Source organism: Cuculus canorus, chromosome 2 (genome assembly GCF_017976375.1).
Source record: "Cuculus canorus isolate bCucCan1 chromosome 2, bCucCan1.pri, whole genome shotgun sequence".
Lineage (NCBI taxonomy): Eukaryota > Metazoa > Chordata > Aves > Cuculiformes > Cuculidae > Cuculus > Cuculus canorus.
The window spans coordinates 59,796,218-59,817,210 of record NC_071402.1 but is presented as its reverse complement, the minus strand read 5'-3'; the positions used below and the strand labels follow the sequence as shown (position 1 = coordinate 59,817,210).

General features: G+C 36.4%; 1 protein-coding gene across 1 annotated transcript in view; it reads left to right on the top strand.

Moving 5' to 3' along the window:
• Window positions 1–20,993, top strand: part of CD226 (CD226 molecule) — a 40,996-nt gene that overhangs the window by 4,277 nt on the left and 15,726 nt on the right. The window contains 2 exon segments of the mRNA XM_054057865.1: window positions 56–156; window positions 6,014–6,432. Coding sequence (XP_053913840.1) covers window positions 56–156; window positions 6,014–6,432 — 520 coding nt within the window.

Here is a 20,993-nt window from a genome sequence, read left to right as displayed (position 1 = left end):
TGTAAAAGCAGTAGTACTGTAAGAGAAGTTTGTTCTTATGTGTGCTTCTTTTGAGGAGTGGTTCGAGTGGTTGGATTGGTACCTCCTAGAACATTTAACACAAGTGAAAGATGGAAAGGAGGAAAAGAAAACAAGTGATCATACATTTGAGCCAAGGTAGGTAACTGAAAATCTGAATACAACCCTTTCTTTTGTAAAGGACCAGTAAGTCAGCAGGACCTCTGAGTAGGGACTACCGCTGCTTTCCTCGACATCACTGTAGCAAGGTATGACCCGTGTGTCCCTGGCCGACTTTCTTCAGAACACAAGTAATGAAACAGAGCAAAGTAACTCTTTAAAAGACAGATGTCAAATATGATAGGTATGACAGGCTAAGTAAGAGTTTGAAAATAATTTTTCCTCCAAACCACGCAATCCCACAGGAAGAGGTCTCCCTGAGTCTTGCTGCAAAGCTTCTACGCTTCACCTGGATGAGCAGCCCCCCCGCAGCCTGACAATGACTCTTGGGTCTTGTCTGCTTTGGGATCCCACATCATCTGCCCCCAACTTCTCCAGCCAGCGCCTGCAAGCAGGTGACTTCCTGCCCCATCTGTGTCTCAATGCCTGACTATACCCAGCACATCTCAAAGCACCACCAGCAGCTTCCATCTCTGTTGCACAGTGACATCCCCACACCCTTTTTCAATTTTTAAGCAGAAAAAGCAATAGGCGGAACTCGTCAAACTGGAAATATACCTAACAAAGCAAACAGTCATCTGATTTTCTGCTTTTTAGGCATCATTGCTGTTACCTTGAGGATACTTGGATTTGGTGTTTGGGGTGCTTTCCTTTGGTGTTGGTTTTCTTTGGATTTTTTTTTTTTGCATGTAAATTCAAATGTAATTCAATGCTTTCCTTTGTGAATGTTTCATTCATTTCTTTAAAATGCTGTCTTTGTTGTTATTTCTGGATGAAAATGCATGAATTAATTATCAACAAATTGTGACTAGAAATCCAGTACTAATATATTATTTTCAAAGAAGAATTTATAAAATATTTTTAAGGACAGTTTTGACACTTTATTGAGCTAATCAGTGGCAAACATTTACAGTCAATATCAGTGAACAGAAAATATTGAGACAGAAGGTAAAGGCGTGGTGATAGCTTTTATCGCTAAACAACCACATATATAAAAATGTAAACAAAATAATTAATTGGATGTTTTATTGGGATTATTTGTTGAGGTTTTCTTTCTTTTTTAAGTAGATCAACTTGGCTTTTTTAATTGTCTTCATAATTATCTTCAATTCACTTTTTTGTCATATTCACCACTTATTCAAATGGACAAAGGAGTGCTTTGAATGGGTGCTTTAAGGATTTTACCCTCACGTGCAGACATGCAGTCTTCACTGAAGTTGAAAAGTCATCACAGACAGACTCTCCTGCTATCATAGAATCATAGAATCACTAGGTTGGAAGGGACCCACTGGGTCATTGAGTCCAACCATTCCTAACACTCCCTAAACCATGCCCCTCAGCACCTCATCCACCTGTCCCTTAAACACCTCCAGGGAAGGTGACTCAAACATCTCCCTGGGCAGCCTCTGCCAGTGCCCTATGACCCTTTCTGTGAAAATTTTTTTCCTGATGTCAAGCCTGAACCTCCCCTGGTGGAGCTTGATGCCATTCCCCCTTGTCCTGTCCCCTGTCACTATAAGCACATCAAAGGAACATTACTTACACTGTGCACTTAAAAAATACCACAAACCTTCTTATCTCCTACCAACACGCTTTTGGCTTGAGAGTCATCTGTAGTAGTGCTTTATGGTGCCTGGTTCAAAACCTGTTCAGCAGTGGTGTTTCTTCCACTGCCTTAAACAGACCTTGATACTATTAGTTCATCTCACCATTAACTTATTCTGTCACTAAACATAGCTTTTCTGTATTCATACAGTATCCATTACTCATGAATATTCCCCCTAAAAAAAACCCTGCAAAAAACACTTCCTGAATCTCAAAATTTAGTGTGAACTGGCCTTCATATGACAGCTGTGTTTTTCATCACAAACAGTCTTTAGCTTCCTGACCCATTTAGGTGTTCAGCGTTATGTTAGGATGAATATTCAGTTAGTGGTCCAGTTGCAATAATGTAAGTAATTTTCTGTTTCCAGAAATGTAGAAACTTAATCCTTCATTTAAAGATTCCTGAATACATATCCTCTTGCAAAGACTGACTTTTTGAGGTTGAAGGGTTTCATCATAGGACTGTAAATTGTATAGTATAGCCTCTTGGAGGCCTGTATAATTGAGAATAAAAATTTATTGAGAATTTGAGTGTGTATATTATATTATCTTTATTTTTCTACATCAGGGAAAGCCATTTAGATTTAACTTTTTTTTTTTCTTTCCTTCTCTAAATAATATTTACAAATATATCCCTAATATGTTATTGTGTTGAATTCACAACTTTCTCCTTTCTCTCTGAAGGAATACCTGGTACTAACCTAACCTCTGCTTTGAGGTTAATGAATACATACTGAAGAATCCTATCCATTATGTTACTGAATCAGGCATGCCTATAGATTAATCTAATTTGGGGAGCTTTATCGGTTCCATTACATTAGATGCAGAATAGGAAAAAGCAGATTGAATTATTGTACCTTTATCCAACTGTACCACTCAGCCATCTTGCTTAAAGAAACATATAATGGTGAATGGAAAAAGAAATAATTTTCTCCATGGTAGTGCACTGCCAACAAGGTGACACTCAATCACAGAGACATACTGAGTTGTATCAGTTGTTACTGAACTGTTAATTCTGGGTTAGCCTGGTTTTTACAGAGTATAGAGCTAATACACAGCTAACCTCCCTCCTCCCAGCCCGCTTGCTTCTTTATCTTCACTGAAAAATTCACTAAAACTGAAGAACATTTTTGCTCTGGTTGTTTTCCAGTTGGTCTTGTTTGCAGGTAAAGTAGTATTGGTTTCTGGGAAATAAACACACCAGGAATGGAAATGACTCACCCAGACTCACCAAAGGTAGGTATGTTCAGATCGTGATTAAAATCCACTCTGTAGATCTCCATTGCACTTACTGCACAATCTTTTTTTTGCTCTTTGTCTTTCATTTAAACCACATCCTACATTTGTACATTCATGTTGAAAATTCCACCATGCTGCTTTTCTTGTAAAAGTGTAAAAGTTGTTGGTATTTAGCCAACACCTAGTTGTCTTTGTAAGTTTTCCCTTCCTTTGCTTGGGGGTTGCAAGGATGAAGACAAAGAGGGGCTACTGGGAAAGAAGAACCAGGCGATGGGGAACAGTGGGCAAAGAACTGGAGAGGCAGAGCCGAAGGAACTGCTCAAGTGATGGAGTGACTGTGAGAAGTGTTGCAGCTGCTGCTGCTGTGCGAGACTCTTATCCACAGATGATCAGAAATATGTGTATTTTCCAGCCTTTGCGTGCTGGGGAGGGAAGTTGGGACAAGCAGAGTTTAGAGGTAAGGGAGGTATAAGGGCAAGCTGGAAGGGAAGGGGCTGCATGATGAACCTTCCCTTCCGCTACCTACTCTGATACTTCTATTGCCCAGGAGGGTAAGGTGGCAAAAGTGTGTATTTCTCCTTTTATTGGTTACGTCTTCTGTGAAAATCTGATACTTTGAGCATGTGCCTGCTCCCAAATTATGCCAGTAGAGTCAACTTTCATAGTGCCTACAGCTTTTGGATTTGTGGCTTGCAGGTGCCCAGTTGTCTAGTAGGCACTTGTACGGGTGTCTGGAGAGAACTTGTATTGCAGCCTTTAAGAGGGATACCCAATAGTGCTTTGGTTATAGGCTGTTTTCTTTAGCAGATACATTGTTGGGACTTGCTGACCAAGAAACCCTGACATTTGTAGTGACTGTGTGTGTTGTACAGCAAATAAATGTCTTTAGACAACGTATTATATCAGCAATACTTAGTCATAATGTGGGGTTAGACACTAATTTCTTGACTTCTGTTTTTCTTTCAGTGCCAGATGGAGAGAAATGAGCATGAAATTCAGAGCAATAAAAATTGCCATTTATATTTATAAGTGGATGACTGAAGAATAATTTTCATTTAAGGGAATTTATCTTAATTTTGGAGATTTCCTGAGTACTTTATCCTAGCCTTAATTAAAGAAAACAATCGTGTAAAAAGTTTCATTTGTAATAATAATAGTAAAAAAAAATCATATGTTTATGTATTTCATTCTACTTTAGATTTCATGGAACAACACTCATCTGTAAACTGTGATATACATATCATAACATAAAGAATTAATAATTCAAGCTAGAGAGATATTTTTTCTTTTTGCCTCACTTGCAACTGCAATTTGACAACATATAGCCACTGAAAATCAGGATTTAAATGTGGGAACTATATAAATCCTTTGTAGCTGGTTTAAAGGCCACTAAGCTGCACAGCATCCAGGAACTGGACCACTTTAGCTCACAAGATCCTTTCTTTCCTGATACAAAATCTGCAGTTTAGTCTCTGAAGCTTCCCATTTCCTCCTTTTCTTATCAGCAGCACTTTTGTTTCCTGAGACAAGCTTAATGTAAATTAATCTTTTGATCTGTTTGAAAAGATAACTTTGTTATAATGCAAATAAAACAAGAGTCAATCTGCAACTCGGTTCCCTTTTGTTTAGTTTTTTTTATACGCAGGCAGTAGTCCATCTGATGCTATTTAAGTGTACTTTGTGAATTCAGACAAGGTAGAGTAGAAATAAGTGCATCTGCAACAATGGAGAATTACAGATTTAACTAGGAAGTCACAAAATGGAGTAATTGCAAACGTTCAAACGTGTTATCATAAAACATGCTTAGTTTAATACAAGTAAATATATACATATTTTGATTTTCACGCAGGTTGTGGCCCTATGGGAGGAATTTTAAACAGATCTAGTGCTAGCTTCTGCTGAAGCTCATGCAGTCTATTACTCATGTAAAACATCAATTTCTCTTGTCAGCTTTAGTTCGAGTTACATTTGTTTCTTCATTTGAGAATTTTAACCAGTTGATTCAACCTTATTTTTAACTTCAAGTCAATCATGTTGTCCCAATTTTAAGCAGCTACATAAAACTACGGCCTGTCAAGTTGCAAAAATGCTTGCAGTTGTCCTGAGAAAAAAATCCATTAAAAACGTAAGTGTGGCTTGTTTTGACAAATTTCAACATGACTCACGAATACTCGGGATTCTTACACCTCTGAACAAGAATTTTCTAGCTGCATAATTTTGATCTCAAAATACTAGCTCATGACATGCTATCACAAATGAATTCTCAGACCTTAAGACATTACTTTTTATAACTAGTCACAGGATTATTATGACCTCTAATATGCAGCAATTGTCTTATGCTCTCTTTAGCTAATATTCCTTGAACAACAGATAAATATTGAAGGGTCAGAAAAATGGAGAAATTCTGTTGATTTTGGGATACATGGCACAGAAGAATTGTTTGCTTCTGCAGATGAGACCTGAAGTTCTTCGCTTTATCAATTATCATAGTGTTCATGCATATTGTTAGAGACTCGTTAGTAATGCAAACTTTTGTCTGAGGCAGATTTTGATAGGAATTTAACCTCTCTCTGATGCGACTGCACTGAGACCTCAAACACGGTGTTTCTTAGAATGTAGAAGTAAAAAGAACATGACGTTTTTCATATTCGAGAAGTAAAAAATCCTGTGAGAAGGTGCACAGAGATTTGAATAAAACCATGTGGCATTGCAGTCACTGGTTCCATTGCCCTTTGAGATGGATCATGCAGCTCTTCTTATTGTTATTCTCCAGCTTTGTGGCAGTAAGGTTGTTAGCTAAGTATTCTTAGCTAACATCTTTCCTTTTTTCATTGCATTGTGACAAATATGATCAAAATTCACAATTGTTTTATTGTGTAGTTCAGACAAATTTTAACTCTCCAATGATATGCACAAGTTAGAAGTAATAATAACGTCTAGAGTTTGGGGTTGGCTTTTTAGTGACATTTTTTCTTCTGTTTTTTGCTTGTAGCATTGCCAAAGTTGTTTCTGAATTTTTGTATAATTCCAGATTTTTCAATGAAGTAAATGCTGAAACTGAAATTCTGTGTGTTTTAGCCAACTTGGAAGGAAAGTTTGTGGATTCAACTGTAAAATTTATTGAGAAGGTAAAACTGGAATGCATATATGCCAAAAAATCTATGATAATCCAGACATCCCGGATAAAATTTAACGTAACTCATAGAGAAAATATAGCTGTCTTGCATCCTATCTATGGCATACATATTGAAGACAAATACAATGGAAGAATTTGTTGTGAAAATTCTTCCAGAGAAGACAAGTCCTTGTCCTTTATCAAAAGCATTTTGGGGGATGTTGGTCTGTACTTCTGCTCCATTGTAACTTACCCAGATGGAATTTGGGAAAAGGCAATAGAAATTATCCAGCCAGGTAAGTAATTAATTCATTTTAAAAAAAAATTAATTATACAAACCAGAAATCCATGTCAATTGAGGGAGTACCTGGCGTTGTAATTTTTTTTGCAGTCGTATAGTATGCAGAAATGGAGTATTTGGGGAAAAAGAACTAGCAGAACAGAAAAAAAACAGAAGATCATTTTAGGAAAAGTGGGAAGTAAGGAGAAGAACTGGAGAAGAACAGATGTCACAGCAGCGATGTATTACATGGCAGACTCCAGGTACTAAAGACCATTGCAATGGTGATGTTCCCATAGGGCCAAGGTGCTTATAACATTTCAACACACCATAGGATGTCTTCAGAGGATGAAATTGCAGCTACCCATGAAATTACATGGATCAACCTTGTAACTACCTATGGAGGATACTATATTTTCATCATTACATTCTGCTGTGAGGATATTCCTGATCTGAAACCATGATTGTGTTCTTTTCCTAGAAGCTTCTCTGTGCTTGCTTTTTTAGGAACAAAGTAAACATTTAGGAATGGTGTGGCAACAGAAGAAAGGAAGGCAGGGAAGTTTAAATGAAGGAAAAAAACCCTTTTATTTAAAAGGAGACTTTTTTAAAGATGGAAAAGTGAAGAAGGAATGAAAAAGATCCAGTTATACCCATGTACTTTCTGTGTAGCTGACTTTCCAATTGGAAAATCTGCTCATCCAGTTTGGTTTCCTTTCCAGTTGTATAAGTAAGAGAAGAAAACCCTTTTCTAGTATTTTTCCATGCCTGCCTATTCAGCATTGGTCAACTGACAGCTCTGGTGCAAATTACCAAACCTTTCTGATAGAAGTCCTTAGATCACTGTGTCTATATGGTGGAATAGCCTTCAAAGTATAACTAGTTTTAGTTATTGGTTTGTTGATTTGAAATTGTGAATGTAGAAAGAATCTGTTTCTCTTTCCCATCCTCCACAGTGAATTAGACTCAATTCAATATTTTATGGTATTTCACAGCTAAGTAAGAATGTGTTGAAAGGAAAATCCAATTCCTAACATTTGAAAGACCAGAAGATAAAAATAACAGTTCTTTTCCTAGCCTGATCCTTCTGAGTCATCATTTCAGCCTTATTTTATCTACACTTCTGTAATTTCAGTGTTACAACAGCGGATTTGACTCTTGTAGGAGATACCTCAATTTTTTGAAATAAAGCTATGTTGTTCCTGTCTTCACCACTAAATGTTTTTGCAACTTGATTTTAGCCAGTATTTTTGTTGACGGCACTGCTGAAATACGAATCCCAATTTGTTTTCTTGTCTCTGCTAGCTTTTTATTAGTAAATATTACTGCTCACCAATGCAGAAATTAAACCACACACATTATTGCTCTGACTTTGAAAAAATTTATTCTGTTTTCCCCAGATTGTTTAGTTTGATAGGATAGTTTGGACCTGAAATGATTTACCCATTTGTGGAGCATTGACATAACCATACAGTTCACAGTCATTCACATGCAGAGGGAAAGTCCTACTAGTGAAAGAACTGAGTGGGATCCCTCAGGGAAGGGTTGTGGTTCAGGTCAGGGTTCCTCAGCCATAGTTTCTTTAATTCTTTGAATGTTTGCTTGGTTCTGGTGTCTTCTTTATTATGCAAGGAATAACATTTCTGAAGTAATAACTCCCTAGTTCATTTTTCTTCAGCAGTCCCTTTAGTGCATGATATTAATGCAGCTGTAGGCATTAGTAACACAATTTTTATTTGCATTCAAATAAGCTAAATTCTGTAAATCCAGGTTGCTGTTTACAAAAAGGAATATGCAAATTAGCACTCTTACGTGGTTTGATCTAACATGAGTTCTGGCAGAGCTGATCCCTTATTCACGGGTTCACCTGATCCCTTATTCAGGTTCATTTTCGATAAAATCCTAAAAGTTAGATGCAGGAGAGTTCTGCAAGCTCATATAGTCCTTTTCCTGGCCAAGACAGTACTGATCTCAGCTTTTTGTTCCTGAATATGCTGGCTGGGTTGAATCTGAAATGATGCAAGAAATAAGGCAGTCATTTTTCCTGTGGAAACCAGTCCACTACTTTATTGGACATTCCACTTTTAGATTTAATCACATAGCAAATCACACAAAGAATGGAACAGTTATCACAGGTATTTTTTTGTTTTTTTAAATGATACTGTCAAGTTCAGTATTCTCAATATGTAAGATTTCTACCTTGGTTTGAGCATGTTAAAACACAAAAGATGTTAGTCTCATAATTTCAACAGACATGGATCTTGTATTATAGAATTAATATACATAGATAGTTGAGGTCCTGAAAAACAAAGTGTTTGTTAAGGAATCTGATGTTATAAAGGAATCTGGCCAACTTACTGGAAAGATCATTTTATAGGTAGTTAAATTTTTTTTTCCAATTTCATTGTTTTCTTTGGATTTATGATTTATTGATTCCTAATAAACATTACTCTTTTGAAAGCATTGATTCACCTATACTATCCCAGACAAACAACTCACTCACTGCAAACTCTATTTCTTCTATTTATAACAGTTAAAGAATAAACATTTAAGGTTTTTTTTTTAAAAAAAGGGAATCGCATAGTGTCTAAACTTTGTAATTAGTGGTTTTAGTTTTAAGAATTAGTTGGCCAAGCTAAGGTTGTATTTGTCTTTAAATGAATGAAACTTTGTGGGCATATAATAGCCAACATGAAGCTTAACCTTGCTCTGATAAATTAGTTAATGATGAAGTTAAGTGGATATTATTAAAGTTTTCATGTCAATCAAAATTGAAGATGCTTTATCATTTAATTTGTGCTAGCAGTGCATTGAAAACTGTCGGAATTTATCTGTACTAACCTGTTAGTGTGGCACCCATAGGCATTCCTGCATCAGCTTATGTAGGTAAGTACACCATTAAGGAATCTGCAGCATATACCTCAATGAAAGCTGGTAACACAATATACATACAGAATATATGATTGGCTTTCAGAAATACTGCTAAATGGAAATAACAGAAATATCATAAAAGGAAATAATCCCATATGGGATTATACTACCCATGGAGATTCCTAGCTAGATTAAAATAGATTGAAATGTTTTTCACATGGCAACCATGTCTGCTGACAGTTATATAAATTTGGATAAAGTATCTTGGATTAATTTTTGATGGCTTGGAAAACAATGATTATTTCTGCACTCAAAATGTTCAAAGTGGCTTCAGTGTTTCATTACTGGTAATTAGCAGAGGTCATGAGTCTGATTCTACTCTCGCATGTGCTTTGTATAATTTTTTAAAACTGTGAATACGAAGTGAGAAAAATGGTATGATTCTTATTTGCCAACATTTTTCATTTGCATAGTTTGAAGCCTCAAGTGCTGATGCTTAGCGAGTAAATATTTCGAGTAACATCTAAGGGTTATAATAGTGTCACTGCATGCAGCAACTCAAATGTTAACAAGACCATGGCGCTACAAAATCACGCATTTTAAAAAGTTTGATGATCATGACTTGCTTTATCAAACAAAAACACAGAAAGAGAAGAAAGAAGTATTTGAACAGCATTAATCGTGTTTCCTTTTATTAGTGTTTTGACAATTCCTCATTTTCTGTCCCTTTAGATTAAAGATGTCTTTCTAAATAGAAAGTCCACTGTGGCTACACTCTTTCATATGTAATTAAGGATGTTATTGAGGGAATAAAAAAATCATAACAAGTTTTCATTGCATGAGGTGGCAAAATAATAAGGGAAAAATACTGCTTATGACTCTGCCTCTAGCTTAGTGTCTGTTTGCAGAACAGCAGTTCACCCCAGCGTTGTCTGGGTGGGGTGAACATGATTAATTTTCAATCAAGGATAAAAGTAAAAAAAACTAAACACCCTTCCTCCCCCAAAAAAACAAAAGAAAACAAGAAGAGATAACCAATGGCTGAGCTGTCGTAAAGACCTGAGATCCCAGGAGACAGAGGAAGTTATAACTGTCATTGCTGAGATCTTCTCTTGGTTAACTATCCTCGTTGCATCAGTGGCAGATGAAAGACCCTAGAAGTGGTGATAAATCAACACTTGTATAAATTTTTTTATGTAATTATTTTAGTAATTGATTTTTTTCCTTTTCATAGATGTGGTTTTAGCTTAGTACTGGGGCTGTATCAGGATATATAATAAAAATGTTAGGACATATTTTGTTCCTCCTGCCTTAAATTTTAGCTGAAGTTTTCCTATGACATCTGTGAAACAGGTGAGTAAGAACTCTTGCGGACTGCACAATTTTACCCATCGTGCTTTCTTTATTGACAGTTACTGAAACATACAGAAATGCAAAAATATTTAGGGTATTATATTGGAAACTTCAGAGGTTATGTAGCCATAGGACATTCTTACAAGTGAGTGCAGCACTGAAATTCTGTACCGTAACTGCAAAGAACTTGAGAGTATCTTCTGCCACTGTTACACATGAATATATTGGCATGGAATAGTCTAGTTATTCCACATGAAGAAACCTGCCACCTGCATGGTCTGTTGCTTCTTTTTACCTGTAGTATGAGCACATATCCAACAGTTTTCACAACTGAATTAAAGGGATTTTTTTTTTCTTATAATGTTCCCACATTTTCTAAGTCACAACTACTCATGCACTAAGCAAACAAAACACATACTTCCAGAGAAAACTTCTTGTCCAGTTTTTTATGAGGTGTAAGGATTATGTGGGAATAATCAGTAGTTTTGTTTCACCTTTCTTCCTGAACAATTTAAGGATGATCTGTAGTTTATCATAAACAGTGCTTAGACCTGTGTGTTTGAAGACTGATTTTGAGTGTAGTATAAAATATGAGGAACAGAGAGCAAATTTACTATTAATAGAAAAAGCATTAGCATTGGAGACATCAGGTAGGAATAGCTGATCATCAGAAAGATGTTATTTCATATGCCTGCTGCCCGGAAGAGAAAGCATTTGAGGCTGAAAGTGGTGTAATCTTACTTTCAAATGAAAGAGCAAAACACAGTCCTTGACTGAGTCGTTTGCCAATTGGCAGTCCTGTACCTAACAATAAACTTTTGTAAAGAAATGTATACAGGGAAAGCATATATTTCCAGCTTCCAGCACTTTGGAATGGATGATTGGATGATATTAATTTACAAAGGAATTGGAAGAGGTATTGGCAATATTCCTTTTTTCCTTCATGCTTTTTTCTGCATACCTCTTTTCTTCATGTATCCTTTGTATCTTTCATGTTTATTCAGATCTTTTCTTACCTATGGTGACTTGAAACATTTGTTTACTTGATCCTTTTACAGATCTGCCTTCAGCTCTTTGGTTCTTCTGTCTTCAGTTAAATCCATAACTACAATAGTTACTCAATTTTGAAGCGATTTTTTTTTTTTTTAAGTTGGAGTAAAGTATCAATTCACAGAAAAAGAGTTTAAGGAATTATTCTGACCTTTTCATTATTTATTCAATAAATGTCATGCATATCTGCCTTTAAGTTCTTAGTATTGTCTGTTCTTTTCCAGCCATTCTTGCTCTGCAGAGCATTATAATGAGAATATATCAAAGGAAAGATTCAGACATGAATCATGGACAAATATTTGGTTCAAAATATGATTTCCATTTATATCTGTTCATCAAGATCTTAAGAATTCCACAAATCTGAAGTGTATTTCCGTCTTGTTTCCAAACTGACAAAATAAATTAGTGACAATTTATTTAAAATGTCTTCCAGGTCCAATACTTTGTTAAACTTAACGGATTTAATTTTGGCTTCTATGTAGACACTATATAAAAACTTTTTGCTATTGCACCCTCATATCTGTGATGATATACGATGTACCATTACTACGTGGTTATAGCTTTGTACCGTCATTACCCATAACAATAATCCTGCCCTTTTCTGTCTTGCCCTTATGAAAGTATGAGGCATTCCTTTGTCAGCTGCAGTTCAGTGAGATATTTTTCACATTACCAGACCACTGTATGGATGCCTTCTACACAGCTACAAAGTGTCCTCTGTTTCATTCTGTCTTTAGGAGTACTGAAAAATACATTTGACTTCATGTGTTTTACACATCCTCCCAAACCACTTGGACTTATTGATAGTTCTGTAGGCTGCATAGCAATAAACGTAGCAATCCCTGACTTAAGGGTTTTTAAGTCTCCATTGAAAAGTATAATTATAATATTGATTGTTTTAAATTTAACAGAATCAGAGATGATTAAGTGTAGGTGAAAACTGTCTTAAAGCAAAGAAAATCAATTTGTGAAGAGCTCTGTGATGAAAAACTCAATCTTTTAAAGTTGGATCAGCAGTATTAAAGTACATGACAGACAAATTTACAACATAAATATAACTTAAAATAGAGAATATAATAAATATATTTAGAGAGATCACAAACTGACATTTTTCTACTCCTATATGCTGTGCCTTTAATACAGATCTAGACAGAAAGTCAACAGTCTTCAATAGTGAAGAATCATGTGATATATAAAATGTTTAAAGGAAAATGGGCATTTATGGCAGGGCAGTGTTGTACATTTGTTTACATAAAGAGTGAAGACAATTAAAATTGCCTGGAATATTTTTGTCCCGTGTTTGTTTATTTGCCTTTCAAAACTGTTGAATACTAACATGAGTTCTTATATGTTTTGAAATTTATGTTTATTTCCTTAGGAGTTTTGTTTCTGTTAGGTGTTGAAATAGTACCATTTTGACTTAAAAATTCCCGTGATACACTCTGGACAAAATAGGAAATATTCTTTTGATGTTCCTAGTTACTTTTAACATCCATAATATGAATTGTGCAGAGCCACCTAATTGGTTGGAGTATTTTTCTGTGATAGGATTGGAATTTTTTATTTTTAATTTTTTTATTTAATGACTATATCTGTGTTTCTGTCAATCAGTGACAATGGACCATTTGCTCAGGGATATGTTTTGCTAGCAACTCTGAATAAGAATGGAAGTTCGTTAACAGAATATTTAAATGCCAGATGTACTATGAAGCACTGCGATCAACCACTTCTGTGATAGCAGAGACAGAGCTTTTCTATTCTTAGCTAGTGTGATGATATCCATGCCTCTCAGCACTTACTTCTATATTAATGTTCTTCTGCCTTCCAAAAGCAGCACACTGCGTAGATATTTTTTCAAGTCCCTATTCACCTGAAATAGCTTGCTTTCTATTTATCTCTGTCTTAATTTAGAATGTGATTCATAGATCTACAGTGAAAAATCATCAGCCCTTTGAAACACATGGAAGCAAGAACTAATCCTGAGGGATCTTCATTCTTCGGCTTTTGGACTCTGAGCTCCCCAGAGCAACAACTATCTCTGTGTCTTATACAGTGTTGACCACATTGTCAGGACCCAAATAAAAAGCAAGACGTGAAGGTAGGGAAGATGCCTTTCCACCTCTGCTGTGATTATTGACCTGTTAAATGCTGGTTTTATTTATTTATTTATTTTTTAATTTTATTTTCTGTGATAAACTAGAGATTGGAAGCCCCTTCAATATAAAAGGTTAGGGGAAAACTCCAAACCAGCCCTGTTGGGAGTAGAACAGATATCTCCTCTTCCTTCCTAAAGGAAAAGCTTAGATCAAAAGGAATTATAGAATTGTGAAAAATTCAGACTTGTAGAAATATTTCACATTCACCTTATCCAACTCTGTGTTCTGAGGCGAGATAAGCATAGCTTTTTCATCCCTGTCTGATTCCCATGTTGGAACTGCAAGCATAATACTCTAGTATATGTCATTCTAGTACTTAACCAGTGTCATAAGGAGGGTTTTTTTTTTGCATTATAGTTAACCTACTATCTCTTGTTTAATAATGAGATTATTCACTGTAGTTGTTCCTTTGAAAAAAAGAGGAAGGCATGAGAATGTTGCTAGCCTACAATCATCCCTTTGTACTAAACAGAGTTCTTTAACTTTTCTTCTTAGGTCATGATTCCAAATTTCATCATTTTAGTTCTCATCAGAATTTTCTCCAGATTGTATATAGCCTTATTAAAATAAGATACAGAGAATGAAACACCATGTTTCATCTAAGGTCTTAGTATTGCTAAATGAAGTAAAATAATACCTTTTTTCTATATGACGCTCAGTTGACATACTTGAGAAAATATCTGTTTTGGAAACAGGCAATATGATAACATTTTCAATGCTATTTGGCTAGAAAACAGAGCATTTATTCAGCACTGGTGATTTTTTGACATTTTTTTCCTCTTTTCTTCTTTTTACTCCTTACCACTTTGAATGTTCAGTTAATTACTAAGAATAATGAAGCTGTTATGTACTCTTGGTTACTATGTGTGCATTAGAATATGCTATTTTTTTTCAACAAGCTGGTGAGGGGACGTTTAATGGGAAAGTGAGATGACAACCCACAAGTCAGCAAGGAAGTGGACTGACCTAACAAGCAAATGATCTGGGGTTATACGGACAGGAAACGCCTTGAAAACAACAAATCAAGGCACAAGGGTGACCATTCCAAGTATGTCTACACAAATAATGGAATCGTGAGTGGGCATATTACACTGCCCACTCACAATTGACATATAAGTGGGCATAATATCCCATTATTAGTGGGATACTCTCACACCTTTTCTGGGAAATTAGAATGACTGGATGGCCATATGAAACGTCTGTACACCAGTGAACACAACACAGGTGACAAACAAGGAATTAAATGTCTATGTGCAGTTGCAAGGCTACAATCTCATTGAGATCACAGAGACACGGCAGAATGGCTCACATGACTGGAGTGCTGTTATGACTGGATACGAGCTCTTTAGGAAGGACAGGACAATAGGGAAAGAGAGTTGCCCTTTGTGTGAGAGAGCCATGGGAATGCAAGAAGTTCTGCCGAGGAATGGATGAAGAGCAAGCTGAGAGCTCAAGGGTCAGTATTAGCAGGCAGATCAACATAAGAGATGTGATGTGTCTGCTATTGGCTGCCCGACCAAAGTAACCAGTCCTGATAGAGATGAGACCTCCATCAGTCCATCAGACAGTTGCCAGAATCTTCACGTTCTGTATTCCTCATGGGAGAGTTCAACGAATTAGTATTGGTAGAAGAGCAACATGGCAGGGCACAACCAACGTGATATTTTTCTGGAGTGCATTGACGATAACTTTCTCACTCAGCAGCTGAAGAGAGGAGGCACTCTGTTCAACCTCACATTTACAGAGAAGGAAGAACTTGTGAAGATCAGGGTGACCTTGGCTGCATAGTGGAGTTCAGAAATCTGCTTGGAAGAATCCCAGGGGTGATGGAAAAAAGATTTTCAAGGAAAACCTCCTCAAATGATCCGTGCAGACATGCAAGACGTCAAGCAAAAATGCTACAAGGCCTATGTGGATGAAGGAGAATCTCCTGACTAAAGTCAGGCATAAAAAGAAAACATAGATAAGATGGAAGCAGGGGTAGATGACCTGGTAGGAGCCTTGTCCAAACATAAATGAGTGTAGTTACACAATTACCTGGAGCTGAATCTAGGGGTAGTATTCCCCTACCTATATAAGCCAAAAATTCTTCATCTTCTCAGCTACTATTCCCTAAGTCTATTGCACTGCAGATGCGACTGGGAAATTGAACTAAAATATTGTATCATCTCTAGTATGAACCATAACTAATGTGACACCCAGTAGTTAAATCCAGATCTGAGAGTTTTATAACTGTCTTTTGTTTCTCAAAGTGTAAATGCGATGGATGAAATTTTGAGATAATGGAATTTGGAAATCATTACAGGATGCAATTATAGAGGAAAATGGAAAGCGCTTAGTGACAGCTTTAAAATATTCAAAATCAAGGAGATGACAGCATTAATTTATCTAGGACAGACTAAATAATATTTTATTTGGGGAAATACATGTTAGGTTATGGAATGAACAGATGTTGGTGAAAAGCACAGGGTAGGAGGAATTACAGACTCAGTTAAAATTCCTAATAGTCTGAAAGAAATCACTAAGAGGTGATTAATATTTTAAGTTCCAAATATTTTCCCAACTGCAGAACCTCTTTTCTGCTGCTTGTATTCCTAATTATGAATCTTTCTTTCAGCTAATCCATCAGACAGGAATGTAATTTATAACTTACTTACTAAAGATAAAAAGTAGTACAAGGAAACATTCAGTAAAAAATACTGATTTATTGCTTTCTTCCGTTTTCCAGTACCAAACTGTGTAGCAAACTTAATATGAAATTAACTTTGTCTTTCCTCCTTTTCCAATATACTTTCAGCCCATACAAGCAATCCATTAAAAGTGATAACTAGGATATGAGATGCAGGGCAGCATTTACCTACAGTGCATCCTTACGTTTCACTTCTGGGTGTTACAATGCTTCTGGGGCTGAGCAGCACAGGTGTGTGCTCTGTCCATTGCCTTGGCAGCTGTGGTGTTCCATTCTAAGAAACATTCGTTCAGATAGTTGTACTTAGGAGCCAGTTTGGTTTTTTACACACATCTCCTTCTCGTATCCCCTGCCTTATCTTCCCTCTGTGGCTTAAAACTTTAAAACCTCTGCTCTGCCTGAGGTGTGACCCTCTGGAGCCTCATGAAAGACATGAGCTGGTAGGCACAAATGCACACGCATGTGTGCTGTGAAATGCATTTTTTCAGCACAGCATTTCTTTCCATCCACTATGAGACAGTATGGATCATTAACAATAAGCGAGCACAGTATCCTGTGTCACTCTTTCTGTCTCCTGTTGCTGGTAAATTCTCTTCATCTCATTCATTAAATTCCTGGAGAGGATGAAAATTTGAAATTCTGACCTCTTATGTCTTCAAGACTCTCCTGCAGGTGTATCGTGGCATAGTACACGATACGCTTTTATCAGATGACTTCTTCTCCAACAACCAAATTCTCCTTACTGGAAGTTCATGAATGTTTACATTTGAAGAGAGGAAGATTTTCTCACTCTTATTAGCACTGTACTGTTCTTCTCTTCCTTTCTTTGACTTTTTCCTTTCCTTGCACTTCAGGTAACTAAAGTTCAGCTCAAAAGAGTGAAATAAAAACAAAGAACAATAGAATATATGTGATCAAAATGGAATTGGCTGGTGAATTACAGTTGCATGCTAAGTGTTTATAACATCAGGTAGAATCAGTAATTTGTACAGAAAAATGCACAAAATTGTTACTATACAATTTAATACATATTTAAAGGGGTGTTTCAAGGGTATAGGAGTGTAAGGACTTCATTTTAACTTTTATGACAGAAATAGTTAATATTAGAAAAAGACATCCCTTTCAAGTATGGCTCTACTGTTGTTTTCTGAGTCTGACTGTAGAGCTGGTCTCAGTAGTTCATTAGAAATTAAGATCTCTGCTGTCCCAAATTATTTAATAGCTATGCATACGTGTTTCTCCGTCTTATCCAAGGAAGGGCAAAAAATATTTTTTTTAGAAACTCCACAAAATTGTGTTGTATGTGCCAATACCAAGGAAAGGTGTTAGTCTGGCTGCTAAATGCAATTCGACATTTAGCTTATTCAGGAACAATGAAGAGGTCACTCTTGAAGTATTTTCTCATCTGGAAATAGAATTCTTGTAGAAGGGGGGCAGGGAGGGAGGGGCACAGAAGAAGGAGGAGTGAAGATGGGGGTGAGAGGAAGATTACACTGTTATTTTATTTTTCCTCCAAAAGCAATTTCTTAACTTCATCAGTTTCCTTTCTGCAGAATTTTGGTTTAGTTGCTTGATCCTTTAGATCCTGTGAAGTTGGTTTACATTCTGTTATATCTCTATGTTTCTCAGATTTTCTTTCCAAGAAAAATATTGATATATTATGTTTTGAAAGACATGGAAACTGACAGTTTTTCTCCTTTAAATGACTAATAGCCATAAAGCTGATAAAAATACTTGCAACTGCAGTAAATGATGAGATAACTCAATGCAGACAGGATATCAAACACAGAACACTTCTTTACTAAGCAGAGGCAAATGCACGTACCGTGAACGCTGTCACCTTCTCCTACTTTCTGTCAAGGAGGAGAGGTGAGGTGGCCATGGCAAGGGACAGGCAGCAGTGGCCAGAATGAGCAGCAGGCAGGGGAAATCTATTTTTATCAGATGCAATGACGCATTTTTTGAGCTGAACTGTTCACACACGTTGTGTCACTTTGGGTTGTGTATGTGTGTGGGTGAAGGTAAGTGGGTACGCCTCTCTTCCCGTAGAAGTATTTCTCAGAAAGAGATGTTTATCCCACGTGTACCAGACCGAACGCAAAGAAACTGTGTTGAGAAAGGTGCTAAATAAAGAAAGTGTTTGAACAGGGGAGGGGGAGGATGAAAGAACTATGCTGATGCTGTGTCAAAATGAAAATGGGACAATTGCTTAAAACAAAAGCCTGGAACACTTTAGTGTAATTGGAAGATTTAATTAGACCTGTGTAGGCCTGATTCTTCTTTGCTTTGCCTTACATAATCATTTAAGTTGTGCAAGGTATCATATGGGAAGAAGGGGAGTGGTTTCCATCTTTCATCAAGAGTGAAAATGCCTGAAATCAGCTGTGTACTGTCATGATGGAAAATGTACTTGCCATGCAAAAGAAATAAAATGTGTCATGATGTCTGTGTTTGCTAACTTTTATGATAGACTGTACAGCAGCTAAGAATGTCAAAACTGTTTCTATTTTTATTTGGCTGTTTGTACACAGTTCTCACTATTAACACATTAGGTATTATTTGTATACCAGCAAAGTAAACAAATACATCAAGATTTTTACTTGGAAATTCTTCACTGACGTTTTAAGGCAACCTTAGCTTTGTAGTGTACCTGTTAGGGTATACTATAGTATATTTTAGTGTTACATATTATTGTGAAAATATGATATTTTGTTTGACAAATATAATATACAAAGTTAACGATTAAGTTTTAAGACAGAAGGGATATTCATTATTTCTGTGGAAAAGGTTTTATCTTCTTGTTTAGAGTTCACCATATGTATAACATATTTTTTCTAGCAAATGTACAGCAGGGCAACAGGAAGAAGGCTGGATTTTTGTACAGTTCTGGTTGTTGCCCTTTGGGTCATGTGAGAATCCTCTGAAAAGAAGGAGGTATCGTCATCATATACATAATTTCCCCATGTAGATAGGAGAAACACCTGGGGTTCAGGGTAGCATTGCCATGAAGTGAACAGGACAGGAAGGATGGACCTAGGAAAAGATAAAGAGACTTCAAGGCTCCTGAGGAGAATGTGGGTAACAGCAAAGACTGCACAGCAAAGAAGACTTCTTAGGAAAGAACATGTGGTTTATTGCAAAGAGGGCAATTGCTGGAACTTAGTGATCTGGAAAGTGAGACAGGAAGAAAGGATTTGACTTGTAAGAATATCATGGGCAAATGAAAGAATTCATTTCAATTACCTTTTTATTTACCTGTCTTCCCTGGCAGATCTAAATATGAATCTGTAGATCTGAATCTGCTAGATATAAAAAAAAAAAAAACCCAAACCTTTTCTAGTGTAGTGACTTTTAAGGGACTGCACTACAAGGACCTTCTTTTGCAAGCTTCAAGTCCCATCATAGTAATGTGATTTGAATAATACTTAGACTTTCATGAGTGAATTCTTGCTGGAACTGGTATGATATCTTAAATGATTTTCCAGCCTTGGCAGCCATCTTTAGTAACAGAAAATTAGCTGTCTTTGGCAAGCTGTCCAAGGAGTTAATTAGCTTCACTGTGTTGTACCTTCTGTTTAGTTTAGTGAATTTATCTCTCTTCTGTCCTTGTCTACAATTAACTTTATGTCTCCTTGATTGGAGTCTACACGGGTCTTCAAGTGCTTCATTAATTTTTTTTAGGTAAGCTCATTAGACACAGTTCCTTTTGTCTTTCAGCATTTCAATATTTTAATCACACTTCTGCTCTCCAAAGGCAGAGGGAAAGTATTTTTTCTCTGCTGTGTTCCATTGATAAAAGAATTGCAGGCTAGACTTTCTCATTCACCATTTCACAGAGACAACACAACTCTCAGAAGTCACAAATTTCCATAATGAAGCTTCTATCCTGTTAACATGAATGGAATCACTTATTCCTAGATTTAGGGTAGTATACTTTCCCACATGAAATCCTATTACTGTTTGCACCTAGCTTAGGAGGTGAGGTAAGCCACCCTGTATTGATAATTTCTCCGGTACCTATGATCTTGACAACCTTGGCAGTATAAACATGCAAAGCAATACAGTTTGCCAGCATTTTTCCCCTTGAATTTTTGATAAAAATGTGATATCGAGGAGGATCTAAATCTAGCACAGTCCTACAGTGTATGCTGTTCCGCTTTGAATGCTACTACTAACATTTCATTCCATGAATCTGGCTACAGCTTTATTTTAAAACTCCTTTTATTGAAAATAAAACATATTTTGATGTTTTTAATAATTGTCATTTTTCCTTGTTTCCGGTTGTTACAATGTGTAGAGGTGAACACATCAAAAATACGTACCAGTGACATTTATTGACATAGAGACATCTAATAAAAAAGGAAACTCATTGAACAGCTTAAAGATGAGTTGTTTTACAGTGTAGGAAGAGTAGTCTGATCATCAGTCTTTTTCAACACTGAAGTCTTCAAAAAAATG